Genomic DNA, 20050 nt, shown 5'->3' with positions numbered 1-20050 from the left:
TCTGTTCATCTAATTGAAATCCATGCAGCTGAATTAACAGGCCAGGCTACACTGAGTGTTAGAGGGATCTTCTGAAGCCCAGCTCTGCAGGGACAGACCTTTAGCTTTAATAAATGTGTTATTGGCTCTCACCTGATGTACTATGTCTGTGAAAAGTACAGTTTCTTCCACTGCAAAATGGCACAATCATAGTTTGTTTACAGCTATAAAGGTTCTTGATAATTCTTCCTTTTTTTTTCTTTTTTCTTTTTTTTTTTTTCCCCAGGACAGTAATAGGAATTTTTTTTTCCTCTTCAGTTTCCCTGGGAATGTCACTTTATTTTGAATGGAGGGATTCGTGCTCTGCAACTCTGTGTCTTCCCCCTTCAGGTATCCTCTTCTTTTTACACACTTCGATGTGAGCTCATGCTGCTGGCCACTGCTCCTTCACAGGCTCCTTGCAGAGGCTGCTAGGTGGAGGGAAGGCACAGTACTGAGAATTTACAGAAAGTGAACACAAGCTGAAAGGTGTAGTTGCAGTGTAAAATATTCTCGTGGGGGGGCAAGAAAACACTCAGAAAACCTCTCGCAAGAGCTGGGAAATAAAGTTTTACTGCTTTGTATTCAATTATGGTAGAGCTGTGGGTACAGATGGAAATAAGCCATGCATAAGTGAACGAAATCTGGAAAGTTAAATGTTGTATGTTGAAGTATGAAATGGTTATCACATTATCCAAAAAAGGCTGAGGAACAACTAGTTAAAGTATAAGGTTTTTGCATGTACTTCAGAGGCAAGAAAACTGCTGGCGAATGATACCGGTATATAAATGGAGGTAGCAAAGAGAAGCATGGTAGGGCAGGTGATGTTCCCTGCTTGTCCCATCCCCAGAGGCCACACCTCTGGAACTGTCTTTTAAATTGAAGGTGTTATTTGACATGGCTGCTGAATACTTTGGAAACAACTTGTCTGCACCAGCAGTTCTAAGGAGCTGAAATGTGGAAATCCTGAGTTCCAGCAGCGTGGAGCCTGTTCACCTGGGTCCCTGGCCCAGAAAAATGGGAGGTAACAAACAGGATGCTATATTTTAAAGGGACTGTGGTGAGATCCATTGCTTCAGACCAGTAAACAAATTCAAAAAAAAAAAAAAAAGTTGGCAGCTCTAACATGTTCTTACATATTCAATGGAGAAGTCTCATCCTCCGTTTGCAGAAGAAGATGTTTCAAATCTATTTGCCTCTTTCCTCTTTTTTCATTTTAAATTTGCAAGCCTGTAGAGAGGGAAGGGAACTTGAATTTTCAAGTTCCTGGTGAGATTGCTCACCGAGAGCCTCAGAAAAAACCTAAGCTGTTAAGGGATAAGAAAGTTCCTGTCCTGGATTAGTAACTGCTTGGTGGGTAGGAAGCCAAGTGGTCGGATTTCACAGCACCACAGGATTCGCTCCAAGATCTCCGCTGTTCAACAGCAATAAATGATCCGAAGAGAAGAGGAACAGCAAGGTTGTAAGCGCGGCTTGCTTTGTCCTCAGAGGACTGCTGAGACCAGAGGAAAAACCGGGAAGCTTCAGAGCGAGCTGTAGATCCCAGGTGACAGGGGTAGTGCAGTAGCAAGGGACACCTGTGGTAGCAGAGGTGCAATAGAGCTCCTTGGGTTTATTCTGTTCCTGCCCTCTCTGTGATGGGGACAGCTCTCGGAGTCAGTCCTGCTTGTAACATACTGTGAACTCCTCGCGGACAGCGCAGAGCTTGGGGCTTAGAGACCAGCCATAAAGGAAACAGAAGCGGAGGGAGTTGTGGAAGGAGAAAAAAGCAGCCCGGCTGTGGGGCCACATGGCCTGAGCTGAGCGTGCCTGTCCCCTGGGCCTGTGCCCAAGGGCATCGGTGCCATGCAGGGGGTGCTGAGGGATGGGGGACGGCCAGAGGTATGGGGAGGCTGCTGTGCAAGGGGAGAGTGAGTCAGGCAGGGTGCAGCTTGGAAGAGTGCCGAGTGGAAAAAGGAGGGAGTTGAGAGGCACGTGGCCATGGATGAAGGCAGAAGGGGTGTTGGGGTGCAGTCGGGTTGGCTGCTCTGAGCCGGAGAGAGGAGGGGATGTCTCTGCAGAGAGCACCGCTGCAGGCTACATCACCCCCGGCTGTTCTGCACGCAGGAGGGGGCTCAAGAAGCAGGCAAACAAATGTGCGGAGGGTGGGTGTTAGTACAGCCGACGATACAGCTGCAACCCTAAACATTTTTGGAAGCTGGGTGTATTTCTGGGAGAGAAGTATATTCACGTGTTTGCCCATAGTTGCATGGTTTCCGTATATATCTGCTTCTGGTCGCTGTAAAAAACAGGTGAGAGCTTGCCAGGCTTTTTGTCTTAACACAGTGAAGCCACCGTTATAAGCACTTCTAGGGTAGATCTGCTGTGGGTCTTGAAAATACGGGCCAGCTAGACTAAGGCAGCTGTTCTTTCCTACCACTCAGCAGACAAAACCACCATGACCTTGGCTGGTGGTCTGCATCAGGACATGAGTGTCCAGGATGAGAGAGAGGCAGTGTTCTGACACTTCAGATGTTAAGACCTGAGTTCAGTAAGGTACTTGAACATAAAGGTTAAATAAAAGAGTGCAGGTTATGATGTAATTCCCTGTCTGCCTTGAAGATGCAGCATTGTTTGTTTGCTCTCTGCAGAGGGCTAAAATTTAGCCCTCCAGAGCTGGCGGCATGCAGCTAGCCTGCCCGCTTGATAGCGGAGCTGATGCAGAGCCAGGCTCTGTCACCTCCAAAGCAGCACACTTGTGCAAACCACGCTGACACACAAGTGCTCACAAATGACTTACCTACAGGTCTCGGAGGAGAGCACCACTCGGGTGCTATCCTAGCCTGCCCAGAAAATAAGTCGTCTTCCCTCTTGGCAAAAAAGACTGTCAGCTTACAAATCAAAGCAGAGTAACTGTTTCCATGCAGTTATCGAGGTGGGGTTGTGCTGTATGAAGTGCTGAATGTGAGTTTTCCATGTTCCTTTGTGTGGCCTGGGAAGAAGAGGTGCCGTGACTTGTTCAGCATCTTCTGCTGCAGGGCATCAGGAGGAGTGTCCCAGCAGGAACTTGCATTGAGCTTGGACTTCCTATATGATCGCTCGTCGAGATGAACTTGCTGCTCCTCTGGGTGATCCTAGCCATGGGAAACAAAATCTGACAGTACTGAAACATGCCTGCTGTGGCCTCTGTCTGGAAACCTGAAGTTTCCAGGAAGTCAGCCCCTCATCATGTGTAAAGAAGTAGAACAAATTCAGGGTGGGGGGGCTGCGTGACGTGTTCAAAGGGCATCTTGGAGCTTCGCACTGAACTGAGACTAGACAGCTCTATTTTGGTGTTTCTGTTTCTCTATATATAGATTTTGAAAGCACCGCTGTGTACATTAGGGCTGCTCACAGAGCCCGGGGCAGGCTGGAGGCTGACTCAGTGGCGCAGTGGCTCATGCAGCACCCTGCCTCTGCCGCGCTGCCAGTCCCTGCCCGCACCCACACCGAAGCGCTGCAAGTCAGCCCCGTGCAGAGCAGGAAAGAGGGGGCGAAGCATCCTGCACGGACCACAACAGAAAAGGAGCTGCGAGCAGCGTGGGGAACCACTTGTAAGAGAGGCTGCAGTGAGGTTTTTCATCTCCTCCCTGCACACACGCTCTTTCCCTATTTGCTGGAGCTCTGCCTCCAAAATGCTGCTGACCAAAAAGACCTCAGCGTGCCTTTCTAGCGCTTGCTTCTCAAGCAAATGAAAAACCAGATGGTCTGTCAAGGCAGGGGAAATTATTTCAATGAAAACTAGAATTACTTGTGCTTCTTGATTTATTTGCCTGTTTGTTTTATTTGTTTCATGGTTTATGAAGTGGGGGTAGAAGAATGCCTTTTAAATGTGGGCTGCACTGTGACAAGTCAGGATGGTTAATAGACTTAAAAGTAGTCAGCACTGGGATACATGAATAATTTAGGACTTAATCCTATGAACTGGAGCATTTGTAATTTAGCTTACAGGGTATTCTACTGACTCAGTGTTCCTGCAGAAGCAAGCTACTTCTTGAAATGCATCACACTGTGTCAAATGTGCACTTCTCATGCTGTGTTTCCTTGGTGGAATGAAGCTGTGAAGTCTAAAATACATTCTTCTGGACAGTGTTTTGTGAGGACCTGTGGATAAAGTATTACGTAGTAAAGTAATTTTTCACACTACTTGCTCTTACTTGCTTTGAAAAAGCAGGGAGTCTTCTATGCCATTGCTTTTGAGGAGGAGTGCATGAATCACTGAAGAGCAGGCAGCAAGATATTTCCCCAGGAAAAGTTAGCTTTTTTTTTTTTTTTTTATTTCTTTGTCCCTATGCAATGTTCATTGCGTATCCACAGTTGGAAGCAGCATCCGTCGAGAAGGCTGTCAGTCTGGTGGGAGCAGAGAGCCCGGAGCCTGTGAGCAGGCTCGCACTTTGGCTGAGGCTAGATTTCCGACTAATAGGGAAGATGACTGGTGAGCAAAGTTTGAACCACTCATTCTGAGTGGGTGTTTAAGCTTTTAAAAAGCCAGTGTGTTAGTAATATTTTCTCTGCTGACCATTCCATGCCTGGGTAACAGTTTTTATGGGACTGCTGTGCTTATCTGAGGAAATGTGTGTTGATCTCCAGAGCCATGAGGTTCTTCCTTAAGAGTTCTTTTTTTTTTTTTTCTTTCAGGTGTTTCTTGAACTCTTCCGTGTGTCACACAACCGTTGTGTTTTGGTATATCCTGCTTTAACTCCTGGCCGAAAATCTGCCAACAGCCAAAAATGACTTGAGTTGAAGACCTACTGTTTTGTCCAACAGGTAGTATTTGGTAGTTGGTGGCTTCTAATAAATCATAGCTTAGCATGGCTTGCTTTCAGCAACTTGTCCAAGGAGGGAGTTGTCACTAGTGCCTTGACTTGAGGCATGGTCTGCATGCATGTATCTGCTTCCCGAGGCGCGCCGGGAGGCAGTTTGTGTGAAACGGTTTCACTGGAGAACATGGCTTTGTAGGAGAGGCGTGAAGACAGAAACACCTGAAGGCCATCTGAAATGTTTTCTGTTGCCAGTGTTTTTCCATGCCAGAAAAACAAATGCTGGGCGTGTGTCGCTCTCGAGGTGTTTGTGCCTCAGCACGTTTCCTACACTGGCCTTTTGTGCTACCTCGGCTAAATGCTCCTGCCACTGACGTGCCCTCTTTTATTACATGTGATGAGAGCTGGAGGTGGCTGTTTATATGAGGTAGTGCATAAGAGGACAGGCAGTGCTGTACAACAGGGTCTGGCTTTACTTTCTGTAGGGCTGACATACATAGAATAACATCTATCAAAGGACATTTATGAACCCACACATGCTGTGGATTAATTTGCTCCCTGCAGCTGTTTAGTGAGGTCTCACACTGAGAGTACACTCAGCCCACTGCAGATTTGCAGAAGTTTCCTACGTAGTCACCAGATGTGTCAGTGTTGGGCTGGTGAGACTGCTGGTGTTCGTGAACTCTCAGTTTTTTTCCACAGTAATGTGCCTCATTATGTGTTTTGTTAGTGTTCAGGCCTGTGGTCAAGTGGAAGCTCAGTTTTGGAAATGCCACTGGTGGGATTTGGATATTGACTGGCTGGGATGGGAAGGGAAGCCAATACAAGTCTGTTCATTTGATTTTTGAGGTGGTGGACTTTGAAATGAGATCTTCACAGAGACTGAAATGCTAAAATTGCCCCTCTGTTCTCTTTCTCCCCTCCTATTGCCTGCACACTTCTGCTTATAACTTTATACATAGACATGCATGTGCACGCCCCTTGACTGAGATGTGTTCCTCTCTCCCAGGACCAGCTTCCTGCTCTGTGTTAGTTGTCCCATTTGGATGCAACGTACACTATGGTTCACATCAATGTGTTGAAAAAAATTATGTGTGTTCTTGTGGTGATTCTGATAGCTCTGACAGTTTGCCTTTGGAAAGAGACAAGAGGAAGCTACTATGTTCCTTTCAAGACTGAGAACGATGATTCACAGATTCACAGGACTTCAGAAAAGTGGAACCTACTTAAATCACAGGACCTTGTCCATGAAGCAGCTGGTGGAATGGGTCAGATGCCTAAAACTTTGCTCAGTAATGAAAATAAAGGCAGCATCTCTGGAACAGTGGAAAAGTCCAAGAAAGCATCAGACTATGTGAAGGTATGGGATAAGGACAGCTCATCGCGAAATCTTATACCCAGGCTGCAGAAGGTCAGAAAAAACTACCTGTCCATGAACAAGTACAATGTGACCTACAGTGGGAAGAGGAACACTGCTAAACTCAGCCCAGAGCAGCTGCTGTGCCAGCTACGGGACAGGGTGAATGTGTCCATGATACATGGATCAGATGGTCCATTTAATACATCGGAATGGCTGCGATACCTGCCAGAGAAAAGCCTCAATGAAACGGTGGGCCGCCTGGGTCGCTGTGCTGTCGTGTCCTCAGCGGGGTCTCTGAAATCATCTCATTTGGGACCTGAGATAGGTTGGTATTTTTCTACAAGGATAAAGTCATCGATACTGTTTTATAACTTGCATTGAACAGACGGGACCTAGTGGCACATTCTTACTCTGCTGTAGTCACAGGGGTATTTAAAATAAATTGAAATATTTTACGTACAATTCGGCTATAGTGAGTGAACATTTCAGCATAGGAGAAGATGGGAATGATGATGAGATATGCTTCTCCTCTCTTGAGTGTTTACACTGCACAGTATAGGCTTCATTACAACACTCTAGCTGACAGTGCCTGTGAGCATTAGCCCTGGGACAAGCCTTGGCCATATCTGCTGTCATGAGCAACTACTGATGGCAGCAGCCATCTCTCAGTGGTAGAAATAGAAACGATTTTAATAAAGAACAGATGCAGTCTCAACTCCGGAGTCTTGTGAAGATTTGATTATGGTATAATACTGCTCTTCTTCAGAAGGAAAGCAGTAAGTAGAAATGTTTCCCCAATTGGATAAGCCCCAAGGGAGTGCAAGGGGCTGGGTTTTGTTGAGAGGACATGACTTATGTGCAGGCAGTTCCGTTCTGGCTAGACCTTTTAATTTTCATGATCATGTTGACATCACCAGAGGGTAGAACTAATATGGATACCAGGAAGTCTTGGCACCTCAAGTGTTTGTTTCTTGAGGGAGTGTGGGATGTGTTGAGTAATGATGTGTTGAGTAATGCCAGTGTGCTCATTGTACACTCAACAGGAGCTTTTTTATCCAGAAAGACATCTACAGAGAAGGAAGTAAAAAAAAAAAAAAAAAAAAAAAAAAAAAAAAGACAGAAACAACACTAAAGGGGGAAATAAAGACACAGCCCTGATCAATCTGCTCTAGTTGACCAAGTGTTGGGCAGAGAGGCTGGAGATAGGCAGTCTTCAGAGGTCCCTTCCAACCTCAGTGACTCTAATTGTTGCTCACGGCTTTTGAGAAGTGACACTGCCTCACTGAGCCACAAGGCAGTGGCTCAGTTTGGGTGGCCTGGCAAATGATGGTCTATGCTGTGCTGTCTTCTTGATACGTTAGGAAGTAGGAGGCCGTGTTTATCTGAAGTTAATGCAATAATTCATAAATGCTGAAGCATCAGTCTTATAGTGTGGATTATAAAGAGGTGTGTTTTGATACTAAAGCTTAAAGAAAGCAGCATGCAGGGAAACCAGCTCTCCAGCCTTCAGCTCTGGGTTTTGTGCTTGACAGAAAATTCACCTGTGCCTGCAGTTCACTGAGCTTTCTTCACTGCTTGTTGTTTGAGGCTCAGTTAAGATTCACACTCTGCTAAACTGACTGCAGGAGTTTTAAAGCCTGTGGTTGTCTCTCCTGTGGAAATTGTTTGCAAGCATCAGTGTGTTCATAGGCTATCAGCTGGATCGGGTCCCCTTGGCCTGTACTAAGCTGGAAGTAGCCTTCATCCTTTGAAACAAGGAGACGGATAGCACTTTGATGCATTATTCATGAACAACCTAGGGAAAGCCTTCAGAATTGTAGTCCCAAGCTGCTAGGATGGGGCTGAATGGTCTGAAGTGTGTTAAAATGTGCTGAAGGAAGCAATGAAAAAGGCATTGTCAGTGTTAACCAAGGTAGCATTGCCTCCTGATACAAATCATGGTTGACAGGTGGTTGATGGAATTGTTTCCACCTCCTAACGAACATTTGAGGCCAGGCAGGTCAATGCCTGGGAAGTCAGACATGGCTTTTTCTTTGAGCACCTCCCTGAGCTTGTTTAGGTGCCTCCTCAAGTTCAGTCCCTGAACATTTCTACAGAGGTGACCTGATCTCTTGTTTAACACTCTCCTCTGACCCAGCTGGCTTGTTTCCAATGGTGTCCGTGTTAGGCTCCTGCATGTCAATAGAATGGCTCCTTTCTCCCTAACGAGACCCCTCGAGAGCCGAGGACGTTATAGCGGCATGTTGTACCTCGGTCGCACTGCTGCGACCGCATCGGGTGTGGAAAGCAAAGTCATTGTGCCCGCAGTCAGTCTCCTCCTCTGCCCACCAGCTGCGGCACCAGGCTCTTCCAAGTCAGCGGGGATGAATTCTGGAGAGCTCACTGTGTAATGTGCCATTAACCCTGCTGGTGCCCCAGGCTAGCGTGCTTCCTGCTTCACAGACCTGAACCCTTCCGCTTAGGCAGTCATCTCTGCTAATGGTTCTGCACAGTTTTGGGTGCTTGGAGCCTGCTCTCACCGCAGCTCCTTCAGCTGGGCAGTGTGAATATTGAAGGATGCAGGAGTGTGTGCGTAGTTTTTCCCTGACACGCGGCGGTGTAGGAAAAGCCATGGTTTGGTTGAAGGAAGGTGCCAAAAAGAAACTAAATCTGACATACCTAAAATGAAGCGTTTTCTTAGATGCTTGGAGGAGCACAAGGGGCTGATCAAGTATCATTCCTTCAGTGACCAGGATACACTTGTTCTGTGCAATCACATCAAGACAGCAAAAGAGCAGCCGGATGGCGTAGGGAGGTCTGGTGGATCAGAACAGGAGATCCTGGTAGACGGGCAGCTCTCGCCTTACCGGCTTCTTGGTGCGGGTGAAGGTTGCGAATTGCCAGGTTGCAGTGGTCGTGTGCCTGCAGCCAGGGCGCCGTGCTGCCCAAGGGGGTGATGCCAGCAGAGGAGAATGCAGTGAATCCCAAAGCATTTAGGAAGCCAGGCCTGTTAAATACACAATGGTGGTTTTATTTCTGCAACGTGGGAGGTACACTGGCCAACTGCTTCATTTGCCTCTGTGATCATCAGACGCATTTTTCAGGCGGGTAAACCTCCAGGCTGTGAGAGAGGACAGTGGCTCACAGTTATTTCCTAATTCTTTATTTTGCAGCCAGCTACATGGTAAATTAATTGTGCATCGGTCTGTGTCCCCGTAGTGTGTTTGGAAGGAAGAAGAGGGGAATGGAGAGACACACTATGCTCTCCTGTGCAGTGCAAATACTGCGGCTGCTCTCTGAACCTGCAAGTGAATTGTACTTTGAAAAAGTGGATTTCTAAAAGTGTATTGATCATGGAGCTAGGCTAGCAACTTCTTCCACAGCATCTGGGCTGTCACTTGCAGTAGTTCCAGGGAAACTCTCCGGCAACTAGCCAGATTGCATTAGAAGTGCGAGTGAACAACCCACTGCGCATCTCCTCGGTAACTGCCAGAGCAGCTGCCAGCTCACTGGTTTTCCTCTGTTTTCCCTTCAGACAGCCATGATGCCGTCTTGCGGTTTAATGGGGCTCCTGTCAAAGGATTTCAAGAAGACGTGGGGCAAAAGACAACAATTCGTCTCGTTAACTCCCAGGTGGGTCTGATGAATGTGCCCAGATGGACCGAGTATGCCACGACTGTGTGCTTCTCTGCTTGGGAGCTGCATGGCAGCGAGCGGCTTTCCTTCTAACAGGGGATGCTTGCAAGTCCTCTCCTCATTGCTGGAATACCTTCTGAGGTTACTGCAGTTAAATTACCAGGTGCTAGCAAATGCCTGCTTGCATTCTACTGTAAGACCAAGGTAATTTGATTTCTAGCTTGGCTCTTCCTGCGTGCACAAAGCCCAGCTGCACGCTTGCTGTTGAGAATTGGGAATGTGAGGCACAAGTGTCACTGTAGCTAAGAAAAGACCAATGTGCATGAAGCCACAGTCGTGCCTGCCCCAGAGATGGGTATGAAGAACAAAGGAAGTCTGTATGGTTTTAAAAAAAAAAGAAAAAAACAATACTTTTTCTGCCCAGAGATAGTGCAGATAATGCATTAGTGATGTTGTTAAATGGCTGAAGATATATGGCAAAGGACATACCTTTAAAGCTGTAGCTGCACACAGCCTGGTGTGAGCCGGGGTCCCAGGGCTTCATGGTAGAGCACAACAGAAGGTGCCTTGTAATGCAGGGCATCCCTGATGGAGTGCAGTTCTCCGTGGTGCTTTGAGAGCTCTTCTTCAATATGAGGCTGTCTCTGTGCTAATCTTTCTTTGGACATCAGTAGACTTTGAAGCAGATGCCCAGTGTTTAAGAGCCATGTTTAGTGATGCAGCATCAGGGTATGTAAGCCCCCTGTTGAGGAGCAGAGCGAGACCCATAGCAGAGACCGTTGTTGCTCTGGGTGCCCTTAGGAGCGTTTGCACTGTGCTTCCATATAACTGCTGCACCTAATGTTTGTCTGCTTCTTTTGGGGAGAATTTTCAAGAGTAGATGTGCAGAGAGAAGAGGAAATCACAGTGTGCTGGTGAGAGAAATAAATACAAAATTGTGCCCAGAGACCTGGTGCAGCATAGCAGTGCGGTGGGGGCACTGCCTGACCCAGGAGGGGGGACAGAGGTAATGGGGACATGAGGGGCTGAGCGGGGCAGAGACGAGGGGCTGGCACTTGGTGTTGGTGCTCCAGGACCAAAGAGGCACCTTCCTGCTGTCATCCCAGCGCTGAGCTCTGTAGGCCTGCTGTTTCCTCACCTGCTCCTGCAAGATGTGCCACAGCAGGAGCCTGGCCATGCTTTTCGAAGGGCGGACGTGGAGCCAATGGCTGGCTAACTTCCAGCCGGTTTCCCTGGTTCATTTTAGGTGTCTTCAAATAGATTCCTGCTTCTTGCACAAATGCTGTTGCCATCTCTCAGCTCTTGGGTCACCGTCTGCCCGGGTGGCTGTGCTCTGTTCTGCTGCTTGCCGCCTCTCGGTTCCCCTGTGCTAAAACAGCTCTCAGACGTGGGGCACGTCCTTGCTCAGCCAGTCCTTTTTTAGCAGACACATCTGGCTGCTGACATCCTTCCTCAGCCCTGTTTGACCTCTCCGTGTTTTATCGTTTCCTTTTGGGTGTGTTTTACAATATCAGACCGCTTAAGAAGACTCTCTGTGGAGAATGTGCCCATTGCCACCCTCACGGTGATAAGAAGTCGTTAATCAGTGAAAACATGTGCGTGACCTGGGTGATCCCAGGCTTAGCTGCACAGGGAGGAGGGCGGCAGCCTGACTGTAGAGGTGTGATATATAGATGTAGCTGCATCATTACGCTCCATGGAGATGTGCCTGCAGCCGTGGTTGGCGTTTTTCACCTGCCACCATTCCCTCTAAATGGAGATACCAGCTTAGAAAACTTCAATTACAGGGCGAGCAAAACTGTTGCGATTTCTAGAGGCTGAAGTTACCTCGAAGTGCGCTGTCGGTCTAGCTGCTGCCCAGGGCAAAAGATGCAAGTTCCTCCATGGGAGGCATCTCCCTTCGGGAGTTTCTAAGCCAAACTGTGAGCTGGGGGCAGCCCTAGTCGCAGCCCCTGTAATCTTCGGGGATAAGTGGACTGGGAACTGTTTTTCTTCATATTAACCGCCTTGTTTGGGGATCACGTGGTTCCGTTTCACTTCCAGCTTGCAGAGGTTGTTTAATAATTGTTTGAATATATTTTCTGCAATAAGCACAACCAAACTGATTGGGGAACAGTACCCAATTGGTAGTTTGCTCACTAGTCTCTAGGACATATCTGGGGCTGGGTGGTTTTAAAAGCAGGGTGGGGTATCTTGTACATCTGTTGAAAAGGGGAAGATTAACGGATTGATGTCAGTGGGGGGGAGAAATTTGGGATCTTCGGATCTGGGGATAGGCTTGTAGGTCCACAAGCTTCATGGTTGTTCTAAATAAAGAAGTCCTTTAATATTACCTTGCTTATTTTCTCAGACCTTCACTGTTTCATCAGTACTGCTTCCTTTAATGGCACGTTTTCCTGCAGTCTTATGCAAAGCATCAATTTGTGCTGGGAAAGGACTTGCATCTTACAAAAATAAGGGCTGAGGACTCTGGGGGGGGGGAATGCCAATGTCGTTATGTAGGACACAATTCCTTTCTGCAGAGCTGGCCAAGGAGCAGAGTACCTCGCTCCTCCCAGCCCTTGTTTACAGTTCTCCTTGGCTGGCTTCTCATTGCAAGGGAGAGCACTGCTTTGGCTGCGTTTGCTGTTATTGGCACTAATGAGTCTGCAGGGAGGAGAAGGAAGGAGATAGCACATCAGTGGAATGAAGTAAGGTGGTGATGGAAAAGAGGGAGCATGTTTAGATTGTGGGGCAGTGACTGCGATAGCTGGAGGGAAGGAACTCGTTTTGTTATGGTCAGTCGTACCAGGAAGACAGGTGCTGTATTAACAAGTTACGTGCTAAACAACAAGCTGGCTAAATAACAAATCTAGCTAGGAAATCAGTAGTCAAGTAACCTAGTAAAACCTAGTCAAGTAACTAGGATCAAAAGGCTGAGCAGGACAATTCATGTAGCAATTTAAATGACATTTAAGTACTTGGAAAGAATCAGCCCCTCTGTTAAGCAGAACAGATAGGTATCTAGGGAGCCAGATTCCTCCAGTGAACTATTTAAATGACCGACAGGAACTAACACTGCCAAGAACCAGCTCCGTGGAGTAGGGAAGGAAATGGCAAAAGCTCTGTGGCAGTGGAGATGCTGCCTACCTGACTTTTTACACCTTTGCTTTTGTGCCTCTGGGCAGCTCTTCGGAGATGGGTGTGCTTCTGCAAGCTTGTATGGTTATGCTTGGCCCACCTTTGCTTCCTCTGATGCTCAGTCTTTCTTGAGCCCTCCTTCCACGTGTTTCACAGTAGTTGTTGTATTTTTTTTCTTTCCCCTGGAAAAGTTCCTGGAAGATTTCCAGCCTTTTGATAGAAACGCTGAAATGAAAATGAACCGCCCAGGTTCCTTGCCCTGTTTCTGCCCTGTGTGGGGCTGCATCCCGCCCTTGCCGGGTGGAAGGAGGAAGGACAGCTAGCGCCTGCCGCCGCGCTCTCCCTGCCAACCTCTGGCGTTGCCAGAGCGCTCGGAGCCCTGCGCTCCGGTATGGAGGCGTGCTGCTAGCCAGTGACCCAGATCCTGCCGCTGCTGCAAGGAAATGAGGCCGTGCAGCACACGTGGTCGAGGGCAAAGCCTAATCCACTGGAGCTGAGACCAGATGAAAGGAAGCCCTTTTTGCTTTTCAAGTAACTGATGGGCTGGCCAGTGTCCGTGTGTGCTGGTTAATGGGGATGGTCAGGAAAACGGGTTGCTGCTGGAGGCAGCCTGGATGCTTAAGGATAAACTGAGTAGACCTTAATCAGATCCTTGGAGAACATGGGGACAAATAGGAGCTGATTTTTATGAAATAGCTTCTCTGGGACATAGCTTGTAAAGATCTGCGGATGTGCGTTATGCTTGCATGTAGGGAGGGCAGAAGGTCAGCTCCTGTCCTCGGACACCACTTGCTTTCTGCTGCAAACCTGTGTTAGCGCTGGCTGTCGGGAGCTGTGCCGGTTGCGTCTGAGTTGTCGAGGGAGTTGTGTCCTCACCTTCGTCCCGTAGGGCACGCTCACTAACTGCTGGTGGGGTGGCTGTGGCTCTGCTCAAGGAGGCCTTACTGCTTAGCCTCCTGCTGGTGCTGGCAGCGGTCTGTGTGTCACTGTGGTGTGTTTGTTGTTGTCATTCAAGCTTGTCACCGTTGAGCAGCAGCAGTTCCTGAGGGATGCTCTATATAACACTGGAATCTTAATTATCTGGGATCCAGCACCGTATCATGCAGAAATTCATGAGGTAAGGCTGAGTTTTCTCTAAATAAAATCAGATGTAAATGCTTTGAAGTGCAACTGTTAACTCACTTCCTCCTAATGTGGGCAACCACTCATTTTAAGGCCGTTCTTGTTCCCCCCCTTCATTGTCATGGCTGTATCCATACCTACGAGAGTATCTCATGCAGCTCTGTTCCGAGGGGAGCATTTGCCTGTTCCTAGTCCCTGTGCAGGGCTTCAGGCTGGGTGTAACAGGTCACTACATTGACTGTCTCATGGGCTGATGCCACCAGCAGGAGACCACCAGTGGCTGCAGCTGTTGCAACCCCCCTGCGGAGGGATGATCCCTCTCTGTTGGTTGCCGTAAGGTTTGTTGATGAGAGATGCTTGGATATTTAGAGGCACCAGTCAGACATAAGAGATACTTGATGCAGTATGATTGGATTAGAAAACCCTCTGAAGATCTTAGCAAATGTCACCTCTCTGTGTCAGCTAGATTTTCAGTTGTGGGTGTTGCAATCCCTTTAGCATTCGCTTTGCTTTTTGAGCACAAAAGGGGGCTATTTGATAAGCAATGAGCTTTGGAGGCTCCGGGTGAAGCAGGTAGGAGTGAATAATCCATTTTTTACTTTTGTTTTAAGCCCTGCCTGTAGCTGAGAGTTTTTTGCCCCTCTTTGCTCTGGACTGGATTTCTTATTTTCTCACCAATGTTTATTCTTTTGCCTAGTCCCACCTCTCCAGGAGATGCAAGGGTGTGTGTACAGCCTGGTTATGAGTCAGTGAAAGCAGGATGGGGTATTTTTAGTGTAAAAAAAATCTATCAAAATGACTTTAAGAAAACAGAGTATTCATAAATATTTTTATTGAAAGTGGAAGTATCAAGATGCAAAATCAGCTCGTACTGTTTGAGATGGCTGTGCTGAGGACACTTGCCTGCGGCATGGGATGCTTTGTACTCCAGTGTGGAGAGGGGTAGGGGTCTCTGTTGCTTAAGGCAGACTTCCCAACCTCATCAGCTATTGGGGTTTTCTGTCCGTTATGTGAAAGAATGTGCTAGTAATAAATCTGACTTCTTGCTTCTGTTTTCCAGTGGTACAGAAAACCAGACTACAAGTTTTTTGAAGCCTACAAGTTGTATCGTATTAGACATCCAGAGCAGCCTTTCTACATCCTGAATCCAAAAATGCAGTGGCAACTCTGGGATATTATTCAGGAGAATTCTCTGGAGCATATTCAGCCTAACCCCCCATCTTCTGGAACACTTGGTGAGATAACTGCCTTCTAAACTTCATGTTCAGTTTGCAGAAGCTCTTCAGCATGTCCTTTTCAAAGACAGTTCTGGATTTACGTTGTTCAGAGACTTATCAGGCTCAAAGGCCTGATTGTTTTATGGCAGAACTAAAGCACCCTGTCTTGAAAGTACCAGCTTGGTTGTGTTAAAATAAGCAGTTTGCAGCACACTTCTGGAACAGCAGTTCTAAGCATGGCCTGGTTCCACGTGGAAACAGGAGAGTAGATTGCAACGTTGAGACATTCCCTAAGATTTCTGGCTCCTAAAGTCAAAGCAGTGCAACTTCACAGCGGGCTGAGAGGAAGGCTATGGCTCCTGCAGGCTCAGATCTTGTCAGACAAATTAATGTATTTATATAGATGAAGTCTAAGTGGTTACCTATTTTATTTGTGGAAAAAAAAAATATATAGCTTAAGTCTTAATGGGGTGCTGGGGATGGTCAGGCTGAATTGTTGCCTCGAAAAGTTCAGTGATGCTTCCCCCTTATTCAGCATGCTAAGGTCTTATTTGTTTGCATGCTAAATCCAGCTTTCCATTAAAGAGACTCACTTTACTTTCTGCTGTTGCAAAGCTTTTTCTTCTTATTGGAGAGCAAATCTCACAACCGTGTGAATAAAAAGGAGTGAACTTCTCAGGATCCCACAACTATGTTGAAGTCACAGCACAGAAATATTGTCTTGTTCCCCCCGTGAACGTCAATCTGCTGCACTTCAGCCACTCCTGCCTCTACTCCTGTCTTTGCCAAGGAGCAGGCGTCCTTTAAATCCATGTAAACATGGGTCACTTTTATTTCCGCCAGCTAAAGCCTATTTTTCTTCCACAACCTTGCCCTTGTCCTGTACCTATTACATCATTGTCGGGATATGTGCAAGACAGTTGCGTAAGAATACAGTCAGTGGCTTCAGGGGCAAAAGCTTTTTAACATTAGGTGCTGTCCCACTTCAGACAGCAAATTCCTCTGTGGCTTAGCTTTGGCCAAGTTGTCTGCTTGGTAAAACAAGTAACCTCACCAGGCACAGGGGAGCACAGACATGCTCCAGTTTGCAGCTCCAGGTTTCTTGGAAGGGTCAGTGTAAATGAAAATTGTCATTTGGAAAGGTGGATAAAAATCTTTCTAAAATGTAACTTATTTAACAAGTGCTTTCACAGATGGGTTCTCCTAACGTCTTGTAAACTCCTTCTTCCTCTCACCATTGCTCCCAATGTCTGAAGTCTCAGTTACTGCATGGCTTTCATCTGATAGTACACATTGCTTCTATTTCCCTAGTATACTCGTGCTATTTCTTGCACTTCTTCAGCTCAGAAAAGCAGCCAGTCACAGGATGGCTGAGGTTGGAAGGGACCTCCAGAGATCACCTAGTCCAACCCCCCTGCTCAAGCAGGGTCACTCAGAGCATGTTACACAGGATGGCATCCAGGCAGGGTTTGAATATCTCGAAAGAAGGAGACTCTGCAACCTCTCTGGGCAGCCCGTTCCAGTGCTCTGTCACCTGAACCGGAAAGAAGTTCTTCCTCATACGGTGATGAAACCTCCGATGGTTCAATTTATATCCATTACCCCTTATCCTATCATTGGTCACCAGTGAGAAGAGTTTGGCCCCACCCTCTTTACATTGTCACATTGTCACAGAATCATCCACGTTGGAAGAGACCTCCAAGATCACCTAGTCCAACCTCTGACCAAGTTCCCAAGTCCATTGTCCCCTCAGGTATTTGTAGAGGTTGATAAGATCCCTTCTCAATGTCCTCTTCTCTAGGCTAAACACTCCCAGCCTGCTTAGTCTTTCCTCATACGACAGCTGACGTTCAGCCAACTATCCACCAATACCCCCAGGTTCCTTTCTGACTGACAGCTTTCCAGCCACTCTTCCCCCAGCCTGTAGCATTACATGGGGTTGTCACACCCCAAATGCAGGACCTGGCTCTTAGCCTTGCTGAACTTCCTACAGCTGGCCTCGGATAAATATGGCTTATTTCAGCCAGATATGTCTGTGCCTACCACTGGCATCAGTGGGCTCAAGTCATTCGTGTGCCTGTCAGAAGACACAGGAGGGCAGCACTGCTCTGTTCCGAGGAAGCTGTGCGAGCCTGTTCCATGCCTGTGCATTTACACCAAGAGCCATCTCCAAGCAGGGTCACTTCTGTATTCTCTGCGTTAAAAAGAGGCAGATGGGAGAAGGTGAAGGAATTCTCTGTGCTTACCCAGGCAGGTTTGAGATGGGCTGTTTGGATCAGCTGAGCAGAGCACACAGCTGGCGGACACCCACGGTTCCGTGAATATCTTGGTAAACGGCAGCACTCTTAAAAAAATGTCCTTGTGGCATGACCGTCATCCTAAGCAGTCTGCTCTAACCAGGTCCATCGGATGGGGCAGAAAACAGCTCCGTCTGGCTAGATCTTTCTCCCTCTCATCTGAACTCCCGAGAAAGGAAACCCTTCCCATTGGAGTGGGATCCTTCATGCCTGACCATCAGTCTCACCAAAGTGGTTTGTGAGTTCTCTGGTTTGAAATGGAGACGTTTGTTTCTTTCCCTCCACAGGCATTCTGATCATGATGACGCTCTGTGACGAAGTGGACGTGTATGAATTTCTCCCTTCCAAACGGCAGACTGACATTTGCCACTACTACCAGAAGTTTCACGACCGTGCCTGTACCATGGGAGCTTACCACCCTCTCTTGTTTGAGAAAAACTTGGTGAAGCATATAAACCAGGGCACAGATGAGGACATTTATACTCATGGGAAAGTTACTTTGCCTGGCTTCCGAAATGTACATTGCTAGCAAATCAATTTTTAGTGTGTTTAGAACTTTATCTTGACTGTTAAAGCACTTTTTAAATCTGGGTTGTCAGATTTGTTAAGTCTAAGCACTGGTGTGTTTTGACAGCTCTTCCATGTTGCAACACTTGCTCTTAGGACTTCGTTGCATAACTTCTCCAAACCGTAAGGCAGTGCAATACATTGTGGTACGTCCACACGGTATCTGCATGAGCCACTGCAATAAATTTACTCCTTGTGGAGCAAGGCTCATGCGGCTGGTGGATATCCCTGTCTTCATCTCAACTGCTGATGGTGTGTGGGAAACACAGGAGATGCTTTCTAAGCAGAGATTGCACAAGTCTGGATTAAATGCTGATAAAGTTTAGGTTGCTTCAAAGGGATTATGACAGCTGGAAACCTGGTCCATTGAGAAATAAGAAACTCACTTTAAAACTCGTTCCCATCATCCTAGATCTCCTGGGAGCAGGGCTGATTTATGGAAATACTGTCAAAGCTGGGTATTGATAAGCTAAAATCTTAGTCCAAAATATTTGATTTTACAGTTAAAATAACCATGGCAACTTCCTTTCAAACTGTAAGACTTTTGAAATCATTCAGGTGGCATTTTTGGCAAATGAAGAGGGAGGCGACTCACGATTCAGTGATTTGTGCAAGATATATTTAGACTTTTTAGTTGTTGATTTTTTTAATCATTTTACACATTTTTTTTAACATTTACTTCTCCAATATAGTGTTGTGCTTGGTACAAAAGAACCCTTATTTGAAAATCTTTTGGGGTTGATGTTCAAAGGCACAAATGGGGAAACTCACTGGAAGCTGGTACTTCTTTCCAACTCTCTGCTGGTCTACCTTTGTAATTATTGGCAAATTATTTTCTGGCATGTTTTCAGTAACAAAAATGCCACATAGCTGCTGGCCAGATAATATCCAGTTCTCTGCAAACTAACCAAGGCAATCTCATAGCGGTTTTGTGCTTTCTGAATACATGGGGAGCAGATGCATTGCCTCCATTCTTCATCAGCACTGGGGAGAGAGAGTGTGCTCTGCTTCTCATGCTAAATCCCAGGCAGAGTTGAGGAGGGCACCTTTTCCCTCCTCTTTATGAGGCAACTCTCCTGTGGCGTCATGGTGGAAGTAGCAGCTCCACAATCTCTGTACTTCAGTGAGAACACCTGCTGTGTCCTTTTCCATACTAATGTATTTCACGATGTCTGTAAAGAAAGCCTTTTCTTCTCCTATTTTGAATAAATCCTGCCAAGTCGCTGGCCCATTCTTACCTTGGTGAAATCAGTGTAAGTATTGTTGTTCCTGGGACTTGGGGACTTGGGCCAGTCTTGCACCAGAGCAGGCAGAGCTGCAATGGGAACTGCTGACGTGCTCGTTCCCGGGAGCCCGTAGCTCTTGTCCAGCTCTTGGTGAGAGCGCTGCCATAGAGCCGGTGCTCTCAGGCTGAGAAGAAGCTGTAAGGCTGGCTTTCTGCACGCTGGTCTTTTGGGATGGATTGGATCTGTCACTGCTTGTGCGTTGTATGTCACTAACATATATTTGTCTGTTTGTTTGTTTTATATGATGGTCCATACACTGTTGCCCAGGGCCACTAGGACAAGAATGTGATGAAGCCCCTATGCAGTTCCATCTTGTTAAGGATTCATTTTCTTCCTTTATGTTGAACTGTCAGGGAAAGGAGAGAGCCAGCAGGCTTTTCCCAAAGTGGCTGTCTGGGAGAGAGCCCCTGCAAGTCTCTTTCCATCTTAACTTGTTGCTTGTAACAGTCCTACCTCTGGCCCTTGGTTTAAGGGATTATCTGTCACAGTGGTTTGCCTTCTTAGTTTGTGTTTAGTTGGGATTCAACCTGCTTCTTCCTTTTTTCTTAGGCGGTTTCATTTGTTATTTCACACAACCTCATTTTCCCTCATCTTCCCTGTTGGGATGACCTTGGGCTGCATGATAGATGGATGTACCCTTGCTGTGGAAGAGCAAGTGTGCCTGAACGTG

General features: G+C 47.0%; 1 protein-coding gene across 12 annotated transcripts in view; it reads left to right on the top strand.

The window, feature by feature from the left end:
* ST6GAL1 (ST6 beta-galactoside alpha-2,6-sialyltransferase 1) overlaps window positions 1-19331 on the top strand; it is a 47396-nt gene extending 28065 nt beyond the window's left edge. For 7 of the 12 annotated variants that reach the window (XM_067002716.1, XM_067002710.1, XM_067002712.1 and 4 more), the window contains 6 exons: window positions 4675-4803; window positions 5806-6481; window positions 9671-9768; window positions 13907-14008; window positions 15074-15248; window positions 17815-19331. In XM_067002716.1, coding sequence (XP_066858817.1) covers window positions 5857-6481; window positions 9671-9768; window positions 13907-14008; window positions 15074-15248; window positions 17815-18056 — 1242 coding nt within the window. In that variant the 5' untranslated portion in view covers window positions 4675-4803; window positions 5806-5856 and the 3' untranslated portion in view covers window positions 18057-19331. Of the gene's footprint in view, window positions 1-265; window positions 370-1269; window positions 1565-3353; window positions 3591-4674; window positions 4804-5805; window positions 6482-9670; window positions 9769-13906; window positions 14009-15073; window positions 15249-17814 lie in introns of those variants that run through there. The other 5 variants (XM_067002714.1, XM_067002711.1, XM_013188034.3 and 2 more) reach the window with 5 other exon arrangements.
* The last annotated feature ends 719 nt before the right edge of the window (window positions 19332-20050 follow it).

The sequence above is a fragment of the Anser cygnoides genome, chromosome 9 (genome assembly GCF_040182565.1).
Source record: "Anser cygnoides isolate HZ-2024a breed goose chromosome 9, Taihu_goose_T2T_genome, whole genome shotgun sequence".
Lineage (NCBI taxonomy): Eukaryota > Metazoa > Chordata > Aves > Anseriformes > Anatidae > Anser > Anser cygnoides.
This window is presented reverse-complemented; position numbering and strand designations above follow the sequence as displayed.